The sequence below is a fragment of the Dermochelys coriacea genome, chromosome 11, assembly GCF_009764565.3.
Source record: "Dermochelys coriacea isolate rDerCor1 chromosome 11, rDerCor1.pri.v4, whole genome shotgun sequence".
In the NCBI taxonomy this organism is placed as follows: domain Eukaryota; kingdom Metazoa; phylum Chordata; order Testudines; family Dermochelyidae; genus Dermochelys; species Dermochelys coriacea.
In genome coordinates, this window is record NC_050078.2 from 79,998,249 (window position 1) to 80,011,967 (window position 13,719).

The window sequence follows — 13,719 nt, forward strand, 5'->3', positions numbered from 1 at the left end:
TACATAAAGCAGCAGATTAATTTTTAAATAGAATCTCTTATTATTGTTGCTTTTGTTCCATACTCAGTTGATCAGGTATATCGACATTCCTGGAAATTAGCTTCACTGTATTTACATAGCTAGCTAATTACAACCTTCCGTATCTCGTCAACACAATATAATATCGCAGCACTCAAAGAAACTTTTGGTAGCGTTAAGAAGACTTCAGTGGGGTTGCCTGGGATTATATCTTTATGGTCCTTAAGAGAAAGAAATTCAGCAACCACTTTGTTAATTGAATTAAACTGTTCTACACTAATCCCTCCTACCGGGTGATCACCACTAGCTATATTGCAGAACTGTTCTCATTACTGAAAGGAACAAGTCCAGGCTGCCTGCTATCCCTGCTACAACAAATTCAAATTATTCACTTCCTCGTCTTCGAATTCAGCCTGGATGCACTTGCTCTGTCCAAAGCTCCCAAACATCTTACATTTTGTAGAGTTGTACCATTTCACCAGATGGACAGCGATGACGTTTGAATTCCTAATGAGCCACCAAAAGTTAACATGCAATAAGGCAAAAATGGAATGAAGAATTGCCAAAAAAAAAAAATCTCACTCCCATCATAGAACTGAGCAATACAAAATATGAAAGAAGTGATCCTAAATCTCCAATTCCATGCTATTCAATAAACAAACAAAAAAAATCATCTTTACGTGGAATCGGCCACCACAAAGAATTTCAAAATGAAAGCTATCCCCGATGATCTGTGTTGGAGGTGTGGGGTGCAGGAGCAATGTGTGCACATATTTGTCACGTCCTGTTGTTTCAAGCTTCTGGGATGATATTAAAACCAGAATTAGCAAGATTCTAGAGGCTTCACTCAGCCTTAAAGCAGACACCTGCAGAAGGGATCATATATCCAGCAAATGGAGGCTATACCAAAGGGAATGGCTTTTGAGACATCACATTTTGCAACACTGGAAAAGTAAATTCCCCCTCAGGGCACAGAGGCTAGTATAGCTGCTTGGCGGATCTGATTGCAAAGGAAAGGATGACATACAATACATATCAAACCCCAGGAAAATCTGATTCTCTTTGAGAAAGTTTACTAGAAGTTGTGGACTAATGATCCCTGCAGGAGACCTAGATGAAAGATAGGAAATAAATCACCCTCTTCCTTCCCATCCCTTCTCCTCTTCCTCTCCACAACCCTTTTCCTCTTTGGATTTTCATTTCTTTAATTTTTATTTATTTTTATATGCGCCATAAAAACTAGCATGCTGGGAATACTGTGATTAATACATGGGAGTCCAAACAACGCGTAAACGTCTTGGTCATTTTTCTTTTCTGACATACAATACTTTTAAACTTGTTCTAAATTTTGGCACCTGGAACTCCTTCTGTTTGTTATAAGATAAAAAGATTGAAAATATTTAATAAATTTAAAAAAATGCAGTGACTTATTTAATATAGGTGATGCTATGTATTTGTGTTAGAGAAGGCAGGGTCACAAAAATGTGGCTTGTGATGGGAGAAGAAGGTGGGGAGGTTTGTGATGGTCCTTAGTTCCTGGGGGAGCTCATTCCACAATCTCAGACTGTCCCCTAAGAAAGTTCTGTTTCATGCACACACAAGCTTTACCCTTATCGTAGAAAGTTCCATTATGCATTCATGCCAAGGTATATCACCTTGTTGTAGTCCAGCCACGCAGTGACAAAGGTGTGACTTAAGAAGGCCAGGTCTTCATCCACTAAGACATCTCCTAGCCAACCTGAGATGATAGAAACTGTTACTTGTGGATGTTGGGGATATTAGTGTCAGCAAGGAATCCAAGAACACCCCTAAATTAGAGAATAAATCGACCAGTCGTGGGTAATTAACTTAAATATAGGAACCGAACAGAGGATATCCAGAGCTTCTTGAGAAGTAATCATCAAATCCAGTCACAAGGTGAATATCTTATCTCAACCTCTTGCTCTGCACAGCTCTAGTCCAGGAAGGCAATTTCATTCTCTGCTTTAATAACTATGGCACGTCCTAATTACATCACCACTCCAGCCTGGCCTGACCTCTGAGATTCCTGGGAATTGGCACAGGTGTTATTCACTTGGTCCATCCGGAGACACGGGCATTTCTAGCGTTCCTCTTCCAAGTGGATTCTCTGATGCCTAATAAAAGCCGAGTTGTCCCTGAAGCTTTTCCCACACGCAGGGCATTTGTAGGGCTTCTCGCCCGTGTGGATCCTCTGGTGCGTAGTTAGGGTTGAACTGCGACTGAAGCTTTTCCCACAGGCCAGGCAATTGTAGGGTTTCTCTCCTGTGTGGATTCTCTGGTGCATAATAAGATTTGAGTGCCGATCAAAACTTTTCTCGCACTCAAGGCATTTGTAGGGCTTTTCTTCTGTGTGTTTTTTCCAATGCTTAGTGAGGTCTGATCTGTCACTGAAGCTTTTTCCACACTCGGGGCATACATAAGGTCTCTCCCCTGTGTGGATTCTCTGGTGTACAATAAGGTCAGATCTCTGACCAAAGCTTTTCCCACATTTAGGGCAATTGAACGGCTTCTCTCCTGTGTGTATTCTCTGATGTTTAGTGAGGTCTGATCGGAAACAGTAGCTTTTCCCACACTCGGTGCACTTGAAGGGATTCTCTCCGGTGTGTTTTCTCTGGTGCTTAGTGAGATCTGATCTGTCACTGAAGTTTTTCCCACAATCATTGCATTTATAGGGCTTCTCTCCTGTGTGGATTCGCTGGTGTATAACCAGTTGTGATTGCCGAACAAAGCTTTTCCCACACTCGGGACACTTATGGGGTCGCTCTCCAGTGTGGATTCTCTGATGGTGAATGAGGGTTGAGCTGATGAAGAAGCGTTTCCCACAGTCGGGACAACTATAGGGTCTCTCTCCTGTGTGCATTCTCTGATGTTCAGTAAGGCGGGAGCTCTGAGTGAAGCTTTTACCACAGTCAGGGCATTTACAGGGCTTCTCTCCTGTGTGGATTCTGTAATGTTTAATAAGGTTTGAATACTGTCTGAAACTTTTCTCACAGTCAGGGCAATTGTAAGGTTTTTCTCCCATGTGGATTCTCTGGTGAGTGATATGGGATGATCTCCAGCGGAAGCTTTTCCCACAGTCATCACACGTATAGGGTCTCTCTCCTGTGTGCATTCTCTGGTGAGTAACGAGGGCTGAGTGGTGACTGAAGCTTATCCCACACTCATTGCATTTGTAGGGTCTCTCCCCCGTGTGGGTTCTCTGGTGTTTAGTGAGGGCTGAGCTTTCTCTGAAGCTTTTCCCACAGTCACTGCATTTATAGGGCTTCTCGCCAGTGTAGATTCTCTGGTGAGTAATAAGGACTGATCTCCAGTGGAAGCTTTTCCCACAGGCACTGCACTTATAGGGTCTGTCTCCAGTGGGGATCCGCACCTGAACAGTTTCTTTGATTTTCCTAACCCCTTTGCTCCTGTGAGTGGATTTAACCCTTCTCTCTGCTGACTGGATTCCCTGCTGCCTCTCTGGCCTGCGCTGCCTCTCACGGTTTTCTCCCTCCTCAGGGCTTGGGGAGACACCCCCTTCAGAGGTTCCCCATACTGTCCTGTGTGGTTCCACCGGCTCAGGATCTTCCTGCTGAGGATTCTCCTCCTCATTCTCACTCACCGTCCCATCACCTACTGGGACAGACAGAGAACCCAGACAGGAGTCAGTCCCTGTGCTGGGGGAAAGGGTAAGCAAGGTACAAACTCTAGTAATGATTCCCCCTCAAAACCCCTTCCCCACTGGAAAGAAAGGACGGGATTGATTCTGCCTTCACATCCCATCAAGAGAGAGAAAAAGCGAGCGACTGCCAGGTGACTGGGAAACCATGACTGACATCTCCCGTGAGGATGTGTCACTTGCTGGGGCAAACCTGGCCTGGGTGAGACAAGGCAGAAGAAACCAGAATAACCGCTGGGCAGATAAATAAATTCATAGATCAGACAGGGATAAATCCCTTCCAAACCTTCCCCAGAGGAGGGAGAGGAAGAGAGCGATTCTGCCTCCCCATCTTCTCCGTATATGGATGAGAAGAGGGGTTTTTGCGGTCAGATATCTTTGGTGAAAACCCATTAAGGATGCCTGCCATGAGAATATAAAAGCGGAGCCAGTTTCGCTGATTCCTCACCCATGTGGATGTCTCCTGGGATCCTCCTTTCCTCAGAGCCCTGGAGACCATGGACCCACGGCTCCTCCTCTCATTCCAGCCCGGAGATCACATCTGGTTTGGAAATTGGAAATCCTGCTGGGGGGCAAGAAAACAAGTGTTGATCTTGTTCATTATGATCAGGGTCGTTAGTATTCCAGACCCAGGGTCTGAGCAGCTCACCCAGAGAGGTGCCTTCCTCTCCCCAGCCCCACCCTACAGGGACTGGGCTATAAATGGTACAAGATCCCATGACGTGCTGGTCTGGAGCAAGGCTTCCTCAACTCTGCCTAGGGAGTTGCCCTGACTTACTCCCCTGGGGACCTGAGCTGAGCAGAGCTGCTACGCTCTCCAGGTATCGTGTTTGCATCTAAGCCTCCGTCACTGCCAATTAACTCCTCTCTCCATCCCCCTCCCCCATATCCCTTCAAAACTCAAGCCAGAACTGGAAGCTATTACTTGTGAGTGTGAGCAATTTGGGGTGGAGACAATCCCTATTTCTCCATGCAGCACCCGCCTCAGCGGGGCTGTGATCCTTTACTAGGGCCTCTAGGTGCTTCCTCTGTACAAGTGGTGAAGAAATAAACAGAAGAAATGCCAACCAGGGCCTGAAAAGAACATAATTAAACACCTGTTCTCTGTCCAGCACAGAGAGGGAAGAGCCTAGTTCCGTGGGGTCACAATGGACTAGAGGTAGGGGCTGAAGGGTCAATCGGCCCTTCCCCATCACCCAGGAGACCCACTCTGCTCCCACAGAGGGGCAGACACTGTAGGCATGCTTCTGGGTCTCCTCACTCCCCCAGCCTGCTCCACAAACCACAGACCCAGAGAGGGAAACTACGGAAGGAGCACTTATTCTCCAACCTCAACTCCCCAGGACTCCAACGTGGGAGACACCCCCCCCGCCTGACAAATCTCACCAATCCCATCCGAATTATCTCCAAGGTGCCCCCCTACGCAAAGCACTCTAGCTCAGGGCTTGAGCCCCATTGACATTACTGGGAGGTAAGCCCACACTTCAGTTCTTCACTGAAGAGGGATGCTTGTTGTAACTGGGACCCGAGCCCAAGGAAAAGACTAATTGGGTATCCAGGTAATTACAAACCTGAAGACTTAGAATCAGACATGCAATGGCCCAAAGGACCATTACGGTCATTTAGCCTGACCTCCTGCATCACATAGGCCAGAGAAAATCAACCAGCTATTCCTACATCAAGCACACCCAAAACTCCCCTCCCCTATCAGGCATGGATGGGTCTTGAAGGATGGACTGATCATTCCAGTGACATACCTCACGCTCCTGAATCAATCCTACAGCTAATGGAATGCTCGCGTGCAAAGACCAGATGCTCACCGCCCTGCAGATGTTTGGCCAGCAGCCTGCCTTGCATAGAGACATATGAGTGCAGTGCAGACAGGGATCAGTGTGACCATGTATCTAGAAGTGGCGGCCTAGATGGAAATGACAATGGTGATGACTTTGATGAAAAAGGGTTTTCAGTCCCATATGTCAAAGCTAACTTCCCTAGGATTACCAACGATCAGGGTTTTTTCTATGTAAGTAGTTTGTCCCTGTGTTAAAATATAAATTAAAAAAGTTGATTTTTAAACATTTTTTCTATTAGGTATCAACACGATTGTTCTAGGTTTGTCATGTTTGGTACTATTATGTTCACAGAAGAAAAGGCTTTTGAATGATATCCAACTCAACCCTTTCCCTATGACACTGTATTATCAAGATTTCCACTAACTGGAGGAACCTGGAAGTGGGAGCCTGGAGGGATAGTCAGTTTTCCTCCGAAGCTGCAGAGGGTGACACCATGGAAATTATGGTTCTGTAGATTTTTATGAACCAAATGACACCTCCCTTACCTTTCTATCACGAACATGCCCACGGAATTCAATTGTACTACATTAAGCTCCCAAACTATGTTGTTTCCTAGATTGAAAAGCCCTCTTCTCTTCCCCTTATAGGTATTTTTAGGCTATCAAGTCACCACTCTACTGTCTCTTTGTTTAGGTAAACATATTGAGCTTATTAAGTCTCGCACTATAAACCATCCTCAGAATTTCTAAAGGTTGGAGAGTAAAACGTCCTATATCAAAGTGTGTGGCATCCAACATGGGGGAATTCGAAACCTCATCTTGACAAATAAAGAAGAACTGATTAGAAACATTAGTAAAAATTAGAACAAATTAGTAATAGCTTAAGTGTAAGTCACAGAATCATACAAATGCAGGGCTGGAAGGGACTTCAAGGGTATGTCTACAATGCTGCATTGTAAACACAGGTCTGTGGGACCCATGCTTGAACATCCTCACTGAACTGTAAACCTGGCTTATAAGTACCGGACGTGAGTCTTGTTGCCATGCTAACGCGTCCGTACTGCACTCTGCAGCCTTCTCACTTGGGTCTCCACCTGGAGCTGCACATATGCTGCAAAATGACAGGGCTTTGTCCCACCTTCGTAGCAGGGTCCTAGGCTGTGGGTCCCGAGAGCTTGCTGAACCATGTCAGAGTGAAGTGTGTACAGGGAAGGGGGGCTTAAGCTCAACCATGAGTCAAAGGCCTGTCTTAGTGTAGTCGTACCCAGAGAGATCAACAAGCCCTTCCCCCTGGGCTGAGGCAAGATTAAGTAAACTTAAACCATCCCTGCCAAGAGTTTTTTCAGCCTCTTACAGCCCTCCAATGACAGGGATTCCACAACTTCCCTGCTAGGCTTTCCCAGTGCTGAACTATTCTTAGAGTCTAGATAGTTTTTCCTGATATCTAACTGAAATCTCCCTTGCAGCAAACTAAGTTGATTCCTTCCTGTCCTGCCCTTGGTGGACATGAAAAACAATGGATTACCATCCTCTTTACAACAGCCTTCTAAGTAATTGAAGACTGGTATCATGTGCCCCCGAATCCTTCTCTTCTCTAGACTAAACATGTCCGATTCCTTCAATGTTGCAAAGATTAGCATAATGGGAGGATATAACCCATCACACAGAGAAAAGAAAAGGCAAAAATAGGCCCCATATTTCTGGATCACGGTTTCATTAATGTCTCTGTTTTGGAGTTATGATGAGGCAAATTGTCCACATTGTGCTACACAGACATTACAAAAAAGAACGAGTGAAAGTCCAAGGCCACAAGGAAACATTGTAATCACCTAGTCTGATCACCTGTGTAACACAAGCCATTAAAAGAACTTCCCCCAAACAATTCCTAGAAGAGATCCTTAAGAAAACATCCAATCTTGATTTTAAAACGGGCAGGAATGGAGAACCCACCCCGACCCTTGGTAAATTGTTCCAAAGATTAATTACACACTGTTAAAAATGTATTCCTTATTTCCAGTCTAAATCTTTCTAGCTTCAACTTCCAGGCACTGAAATAATAGAATCATAGGCCTGGAAGGGACCTCGAGAGGTCATCTAGTCCAGTCCCCTGCACTCATGGCAGGACTAAGTATTTTCTACAGTCTAGATTCTAGATCATCCCTTGTCTGACCTGCTCTTAAAAACCTCCAATGATGGAGAATCCACAACCTCCCTGTGCAATTTGTTCCAGGGCTTAACCACCCTGACGGTTAGGAAGTTTTTCCTAATGTTCAACCTAAACCTCCCTTGCTGCAATTTAAGACCATTGCTTCTTGTTATTCCTTTCTCTGGTAGATTGAAGAGCCCATTGCTAAATATTTGTTCCCCACGTAGGTATTTATTAGACTGTGATCAAGTCACCCCTTAACCTTCTCTTTGTTATGCTAAATAGATTGTGCTCCTGGAGTCATTTACTATAAGGCAGGTTTTCTAATCCTTTAATAATTCTTGTGGCTTGTCTCTGAACCCTCTCCTGCTTATCAGCTTCCTTCTTGAATTATGGGCACTAGAACAGGACACAGTATTTCACCAGCACCAAAACCAGAGGTAAAATAACCCTCTCTGCTCCTACTTGAGAGTCCCGTTTATGCATCCAAGGATTGCATTAGCAATTGGACACCAAAATTACAGTGGAGCTCATGTTCAGCTGATTACCCACAACAACTCCCCATTTTTTTTTTTTTCTCCAGAGTCACTGCTTCCCAGGACAGAGTCCTGCTCCCTACTTGTGAAAGTATGGTCGACATTCTTTGTTCCTAGATGTTTTCATTTATATTTAGCCATATTAAAACATATATTATTTGCTTGCCCCCAGCTTAGAAAAATAAAAACTGGCTAACTGATAAATCTCAAAACAAAGCTGTAAATGGAATCATTGTCAAGCATGTTTGTTCCTAGTGGGGTCCAGTCTTGGCCCTAAGCTATTTAACGTTTTTATCAGTGCTGTGGAAGAAAGCACAAAATCATCACTGATAAGATTACAGATGACACAAAGACGGGGGGAATGGTAATTAAAGAAGTGGACAAATCATTGATACAGAGCCCTTTGGATTGCCTGGTGAGATGGGTACAAGAAAACTGTGGGCTTCAATATGGCCAAATATAAAATTATACATCTAGGAACAAAGAATGCAGGCCATCCTTATAGGATGGGAGACTATCTTTGGAAGCAATATCTCTGAAAAAAAAGCGTCAGGGTTATGGTGGATAATCAGCTGAACATGAGCTTCTGGTGTGACACTGAGGCCAAAGTAGCTATTGCAGACCTTGGAGGCATAAACAGGGGACTCTCGAGTATCAGTAAAGAGGTTATATTACCTCTGTGTTTTAGAATCATACGACCACTGCTGGAATACAATGTCCATTTCTGGTGCCAGCAATTAAATAAGGCTGTTGAAAAATTCAGGGGGGGGAAGGGGGGAGGTTTCAGGGAAGAACCATGAGTGTGATAAAAGGATTGAAAACAGGCCTTATAATGAAAGCCTGTAGGAGCTCAATCTCTCCTTCAAAGAAAAGGTGAAGGGGAGACATGACCGCAATCTATGAATGCCTACATGGGGAACAGAAATTTAACAAAAATGGGCTCTCCGGTCTAGCAGAAAAAAGTATAACAAGATCCAATGGCTGAAAGTTGAAGCTAGAAAAATTTAGACTTGACATAAGTTGCAAAGTTAGAACAGTGAGGGCAACTGACCATTGGGAAAGACTTACTAAGGGTTATGGCGGATTCTCCATCACTGGGAATTCTTAAAATCAAGACTTGGGTTGTTGTTTTTGTTTGGTTTTTTTTGCTAAAAGATGTGCTCCATTTTAAACAGGGTAATTCAGGGGAGCTCCTATGGCCTGTGTTACACAGGAGGTCAGATTAGATGATCCCAACGGTCCATTCAGCTCTTATAAACTATGAATCTCTAAAGCAGATTTTCCAGTCGACAAATTATTCTTATAGCTCTTTTCTAAATCTGCGCTAATTTGACAACATCCTTTTTTCAGTGTGAACACCAGAACTAGACACAGCACCTATCAATGGTCTAACCAATCCCATTTAAAGAGGTAATATTGCCTCGTTATTGCTATTTCCTATTCCCCTGCTAATCTATCCCAGAATCATTACTAGCCGTCTTTGCTATAGCATTGCACTGGAAGCTATGTTTCCACCACGACCTTTTGATTCTTTTCAGAGTCACTGCTTCTGCAAAGGGTCCCAGAGCCATGGACAGAGATGCTGTCTGACATGGTGATGAACCAGGCTCATGGTGTTCGGGGCCTTGGACATCCACACAAATAATTTCTCAGACACAGCAGCAAAAAAACCTTCCGTTAGATTTTCCATCTCTTATTCTCACAGGATGCCTCCAGTCCCACACGTGCAGCCAGGTACACCCTGGACTGGACATGGATCTCAGAAACACCAGAACTGCCCCTCTGCATCCATTTGAGCTACACTGTGCAACACAGAACCAGCGAGCTGGGGTAACTTGCTTCTTCCCATCTGGACTCAAATGCAGACATAAAATCCTGCTAATCTGTGAAGTTACCTGCCGGAAATGAATGAACCGCCCCAAATCCCAGCACTCGCTGAATGAAAACTCTACCCCGCCAAGAGGCCAAGGAGCAGAAAGATTAGCCAAGCATGACACTCGCTTCTTGACTGCTGCTATCAACATCTGGCACTGCAGAGCCCCTTGCCATCCTCCACACAGACCTCCACGGTCCTGGGCACCTGCAACAGCTCAGGCAGGGATGGGGCAAACTGCAGCATTGACAATGGGGAGCCCCAGCAGAGATGGAGACTTTGGCACAAGGAATTCTTGTAACCCTTTGCCACGGCTGCTGCCAGAGGAGAGAAAGAGACTATTCATTACACCAACACTTAGAGTCTCCAATTGAAATAAGGGCCCTGTTCTGCGGCCACTGGTTCTTATATGGTCTCCGCCATTACCATAGTGTCTGAGCAGCTCACAGTCTTTAATGTATTTATCCTTACCCCTCCCTTGTGAAGTAGGGAGGGGCCATTCTACCCATTCTCTAGGCTCCTCTGAGCACACACAGTGCAATCTCTCACCAGGTGTCGAGATGGGCATAGGCACAGGAACTAGGGGCATGGGGTGTGCTGCAGCACCCTCATGTTTTACGCCAGCCTCAGCCCCCTTACCCCATCCACGTTCCCTCCTCCCGGAGCCATGGCCCTGCTCCCAGTCCTAGCTTTAGGGGTGGGTGGGTAGTGCAGATGGGGTAAGGGAGGGCACAGCACCTCCACTCTAGAAAGTGTTCCAGCACCACTAAAGATGGGGAAGACAGGCGTACCTCTGCCTAACTTTCCTGTGGAACCCAATTTGGTAAGTGTCCCCAGAGCTCGCCTACCAGAGATGGCATCACTATAGACAAACTTCCATACAAGAAGGGAGAACTCCCTCCCAACTTTTAGCCCCATGGTTAGGATATTCCCCTGGATGGTGGGTAGCCTGCCGCTCTGTCTATGGGATAATCTGATGCGAGTTTCCTTCAGTCTCTCCTGTTGAAGCGTTTCTGCTCTCAAACTCTCCTGGGAGGATGGGCCAGGATGGGATGAGCTATAGATAATTGAAGAGGTGCCTGAAACTGTAGCTGTGCTAAACAGATGGCAAGGGCTGCATTTGATCCCCCTTTCCTTGCCTTCCATTTTTGCATTTCACCCCACAATGGACAGAATTCTGGCCACGGCTGCCTAGAATGTTGCCTGGAATTTTGGAACTGATTAGATGCAGCATTCAATAACTATTGTGTTACAGGCAGACAGAGAAAAGTCTTCCAGTTGCACGTAAGGCCTTTGTTGTCTCAGCAGGCTACTTCATGAACCCTCACTCAGCACGGAACCGAGCCCCTCTCCCTGCGAGGAACCCTTTCGCAGAGATCAGTCACGGCCAGGCAAGGACACCAGGAAGACCACCTTCCTTCCAAGAATTCAGCACATGGCCACAAGAGGTGTCCCTGGAGACACTAATGGTAACTGGATCCTGTCCTGTGACTATGGTCCATGCCCATCTGGGCTGGTGAAAGAGAACTGAGAACATCTGGGGTTTCCCACTAACACAGCTGGCAGACACAGAAGATGTGCAAATGGAGATGAAGCACATTTGAAAATCTGGCCAGTGAGGACTTAGGTAGAGCTAAGTCACAAGACATTGGTCCAATCTCTGAGATGGCTGAGGGGCCGGAAGACCCACAGAATGGTGGAACCAGCCTCGGTTTTTATGTGCCTGAATTGCCCATCACATGGGAGGGGATGTGGAGGGGACAATCTCTTGCACACAAAATCTGATCCCCCTGAAATCTGAGGGACTAGTTAAGAAAACTGCACAGAATCTGACCCCTTTGCTTCAAAGGCCACCCAACTTCTAATACCTGAGGGGACAGGAATCCTTACCCAGCCAGGTCACAATCTCATAACTCTCCTGCATGATGTCCTTGTAGAGGGCTCTCTGAGTGGGGTCCAGCAGGGCCCATTCCTCGTTGGAGAAATACACAGCCACCTCCTCAAACGTCACGGGCTCCAGTGAAGCCATTTCTCTTCCCCGTCCCTTGGAAGGATGGGCAGATCCGTAGCACAACGTGGATGTTATTTTGCAGCCTGGCAGGATGAGAAGGTAATTGAGGATGTTTCAGAAGAGCTTTTAGTCCATTTTATATCCCAGTTCTTCCTGGATTTGTCCCCTACAGACAGACGTTCTAGACTCTGCCATACTGGTGAAAGGCTTGACCCAAGTTTTCAAAAACAGCAACCTAATGTTCGGTTCTTAGAGCCATGCTCAGTTCTCTCAATAAGTGGCCTGAGTTTGAAACGTGCTGAGCCTGAGACACGAGGGTTACCTTCAGATGCCAAGCACTGCTGGCAATCAGAGCATTTATTCAGCTACCTGAATACGGATTGAGAACATTAGCTATAGGCTTAGGGTGACCAGATAGAAAGTGTGAAAATTGGGACGGGGGTAGGGGGTAATAGGTGCCCATATAAGAAAAAAGCCCCAAATAGCGGGACTCTCCCTATCAAATCGGGACATCTGGTCACCCTATATAGGCTCCGGTATGTAAGGACACGGTCCTATAACATAGCACAAGACACAGCCCCTCCCAGCACCCCAAAATCAACTAAGGCTGTTTTAAATCCTCACCGTTATCTACAGGGAGCGAAGGGCAGGGGGCCACTCATGCTCACACACACCGTATGTGTCAATATTTGCAGGGCTGGCACTTAAGTCAGTAAATAAGTGTGATTGACTGGCAAACAACCAGGCTGGGTACCGTGGGAAACAGAGATTGACCGGACTACGGAGAGGAGAGGGGCTCCCTGGGATCTCTCCGTCACACCTGCAGCCCAAGGAGGCTGGAGCTCTTCAAATCTGGATCATTTCCGAAGTATTAAAGGGTCATTCCCCTCCCTTCCTCCTGGGACGCCTTCCAAACAGGGGCAAGCTGCGTGTCCCCCCAACCTCCGAGACCAGCCGCCGGGAGCAGCCCCCAGTGACCCGGGCAGGGCCATATCGGCTCCGAGCCCTGGGCCCCGCAGACGGACGCTCCGCAGCCACCTGCCCGGAGCGGACGGCGGGGCAGGGCCAAGAACGTGTGGCGGGGACCCCTGGACCCCCGCTTGACTTCTGGGGAGTCCCAGACCCCCCAACCCCTAGCGGACCCCCCGGACTCTCCCAAGGTCCCTAGCGGACCCCCCGGACCCCCCCGGACAACTTAGCGGACCCCGCGGACCCCCCAAACCCTAGCGGACACCCGAACCGCCCCCATCACCTGCGGGCTCGGGGGCGGGCCAGGCTCTCACACGACGCAGCAGCGCCCTGTGCCGGTCTCACGCCCCGAAAGTTCAGCCCCGGCGCCGCGGGCCGCAAAAGGGGGGGGGGAGGGTTCAATGGGGGGGTGTTTGCGGCGGGCGGGGAGGGGAGGAGGCGTAGCTGGTGTGGGCAGGGCGGGGGCTGTGGAGCGTGGGGCAGACGGGGAGGGGTGGAGGCGTAGCTGGTGTGGGGAGGGCGGGGGCTGTGGAGCATGGGGCGGGCGGGGAGGGGAGGTGGCGTAGCTGGTGTGGGCAGGGCGGGGGGCTGTGGAGCGTGGGGCGGGCGGGGAGGGGAGGTGGCGTAGCTGGTGTGGGCAGGGCGGGGGCTGTGGAGCGTGGGGCGGGCGGGGAGGGTTGAGGCGTAGCTGGTGT

At 47.5% G+C, this 13,719-nt stretch overlaps 1 protein-coding gene across 2 annotated transcripts in view; it reads right to left on the reverse strand.

Annotated features, from left to right (window-relative positions):
- The window catches only part of LOC119863253 (zinc finger protein 271-like), a 30,188-nt gene extending 16,790 nt beyond the window's left edge, over positions 1-13,398 (reverse strand). The window contains exons 1-4 of one of the 2 annotated variants that reach the window (XM_043505860.1): positions 13,308-13,398; positions 11,913-12,138; positions 4,146-4,262; positions 2,139-3,654 (exon numbers count right to left, since the gene is read on the reverse strand). In XM_043505860.1, coding sequence (XP_043361795.1) covers positions 2,139-3,654; positions 4,146-4,149 — 1,520 coding nt within the window. In that variant the 5' untranslated portion in view covers positions 4,150-4,262; positions 11,913-12,138; positions 13,308-13,398. The remainder of the gene's footprint in view (positions 1-2,138; positions 3,655-4,145; positions 4,263-11,912; positions 12,139-13,307) is intronic. The other variant, XR_006278161.1, reaches the window with a different exon arrangement.
- Positions 13,399-13,719: the final 321 nt, after the last annotated feature.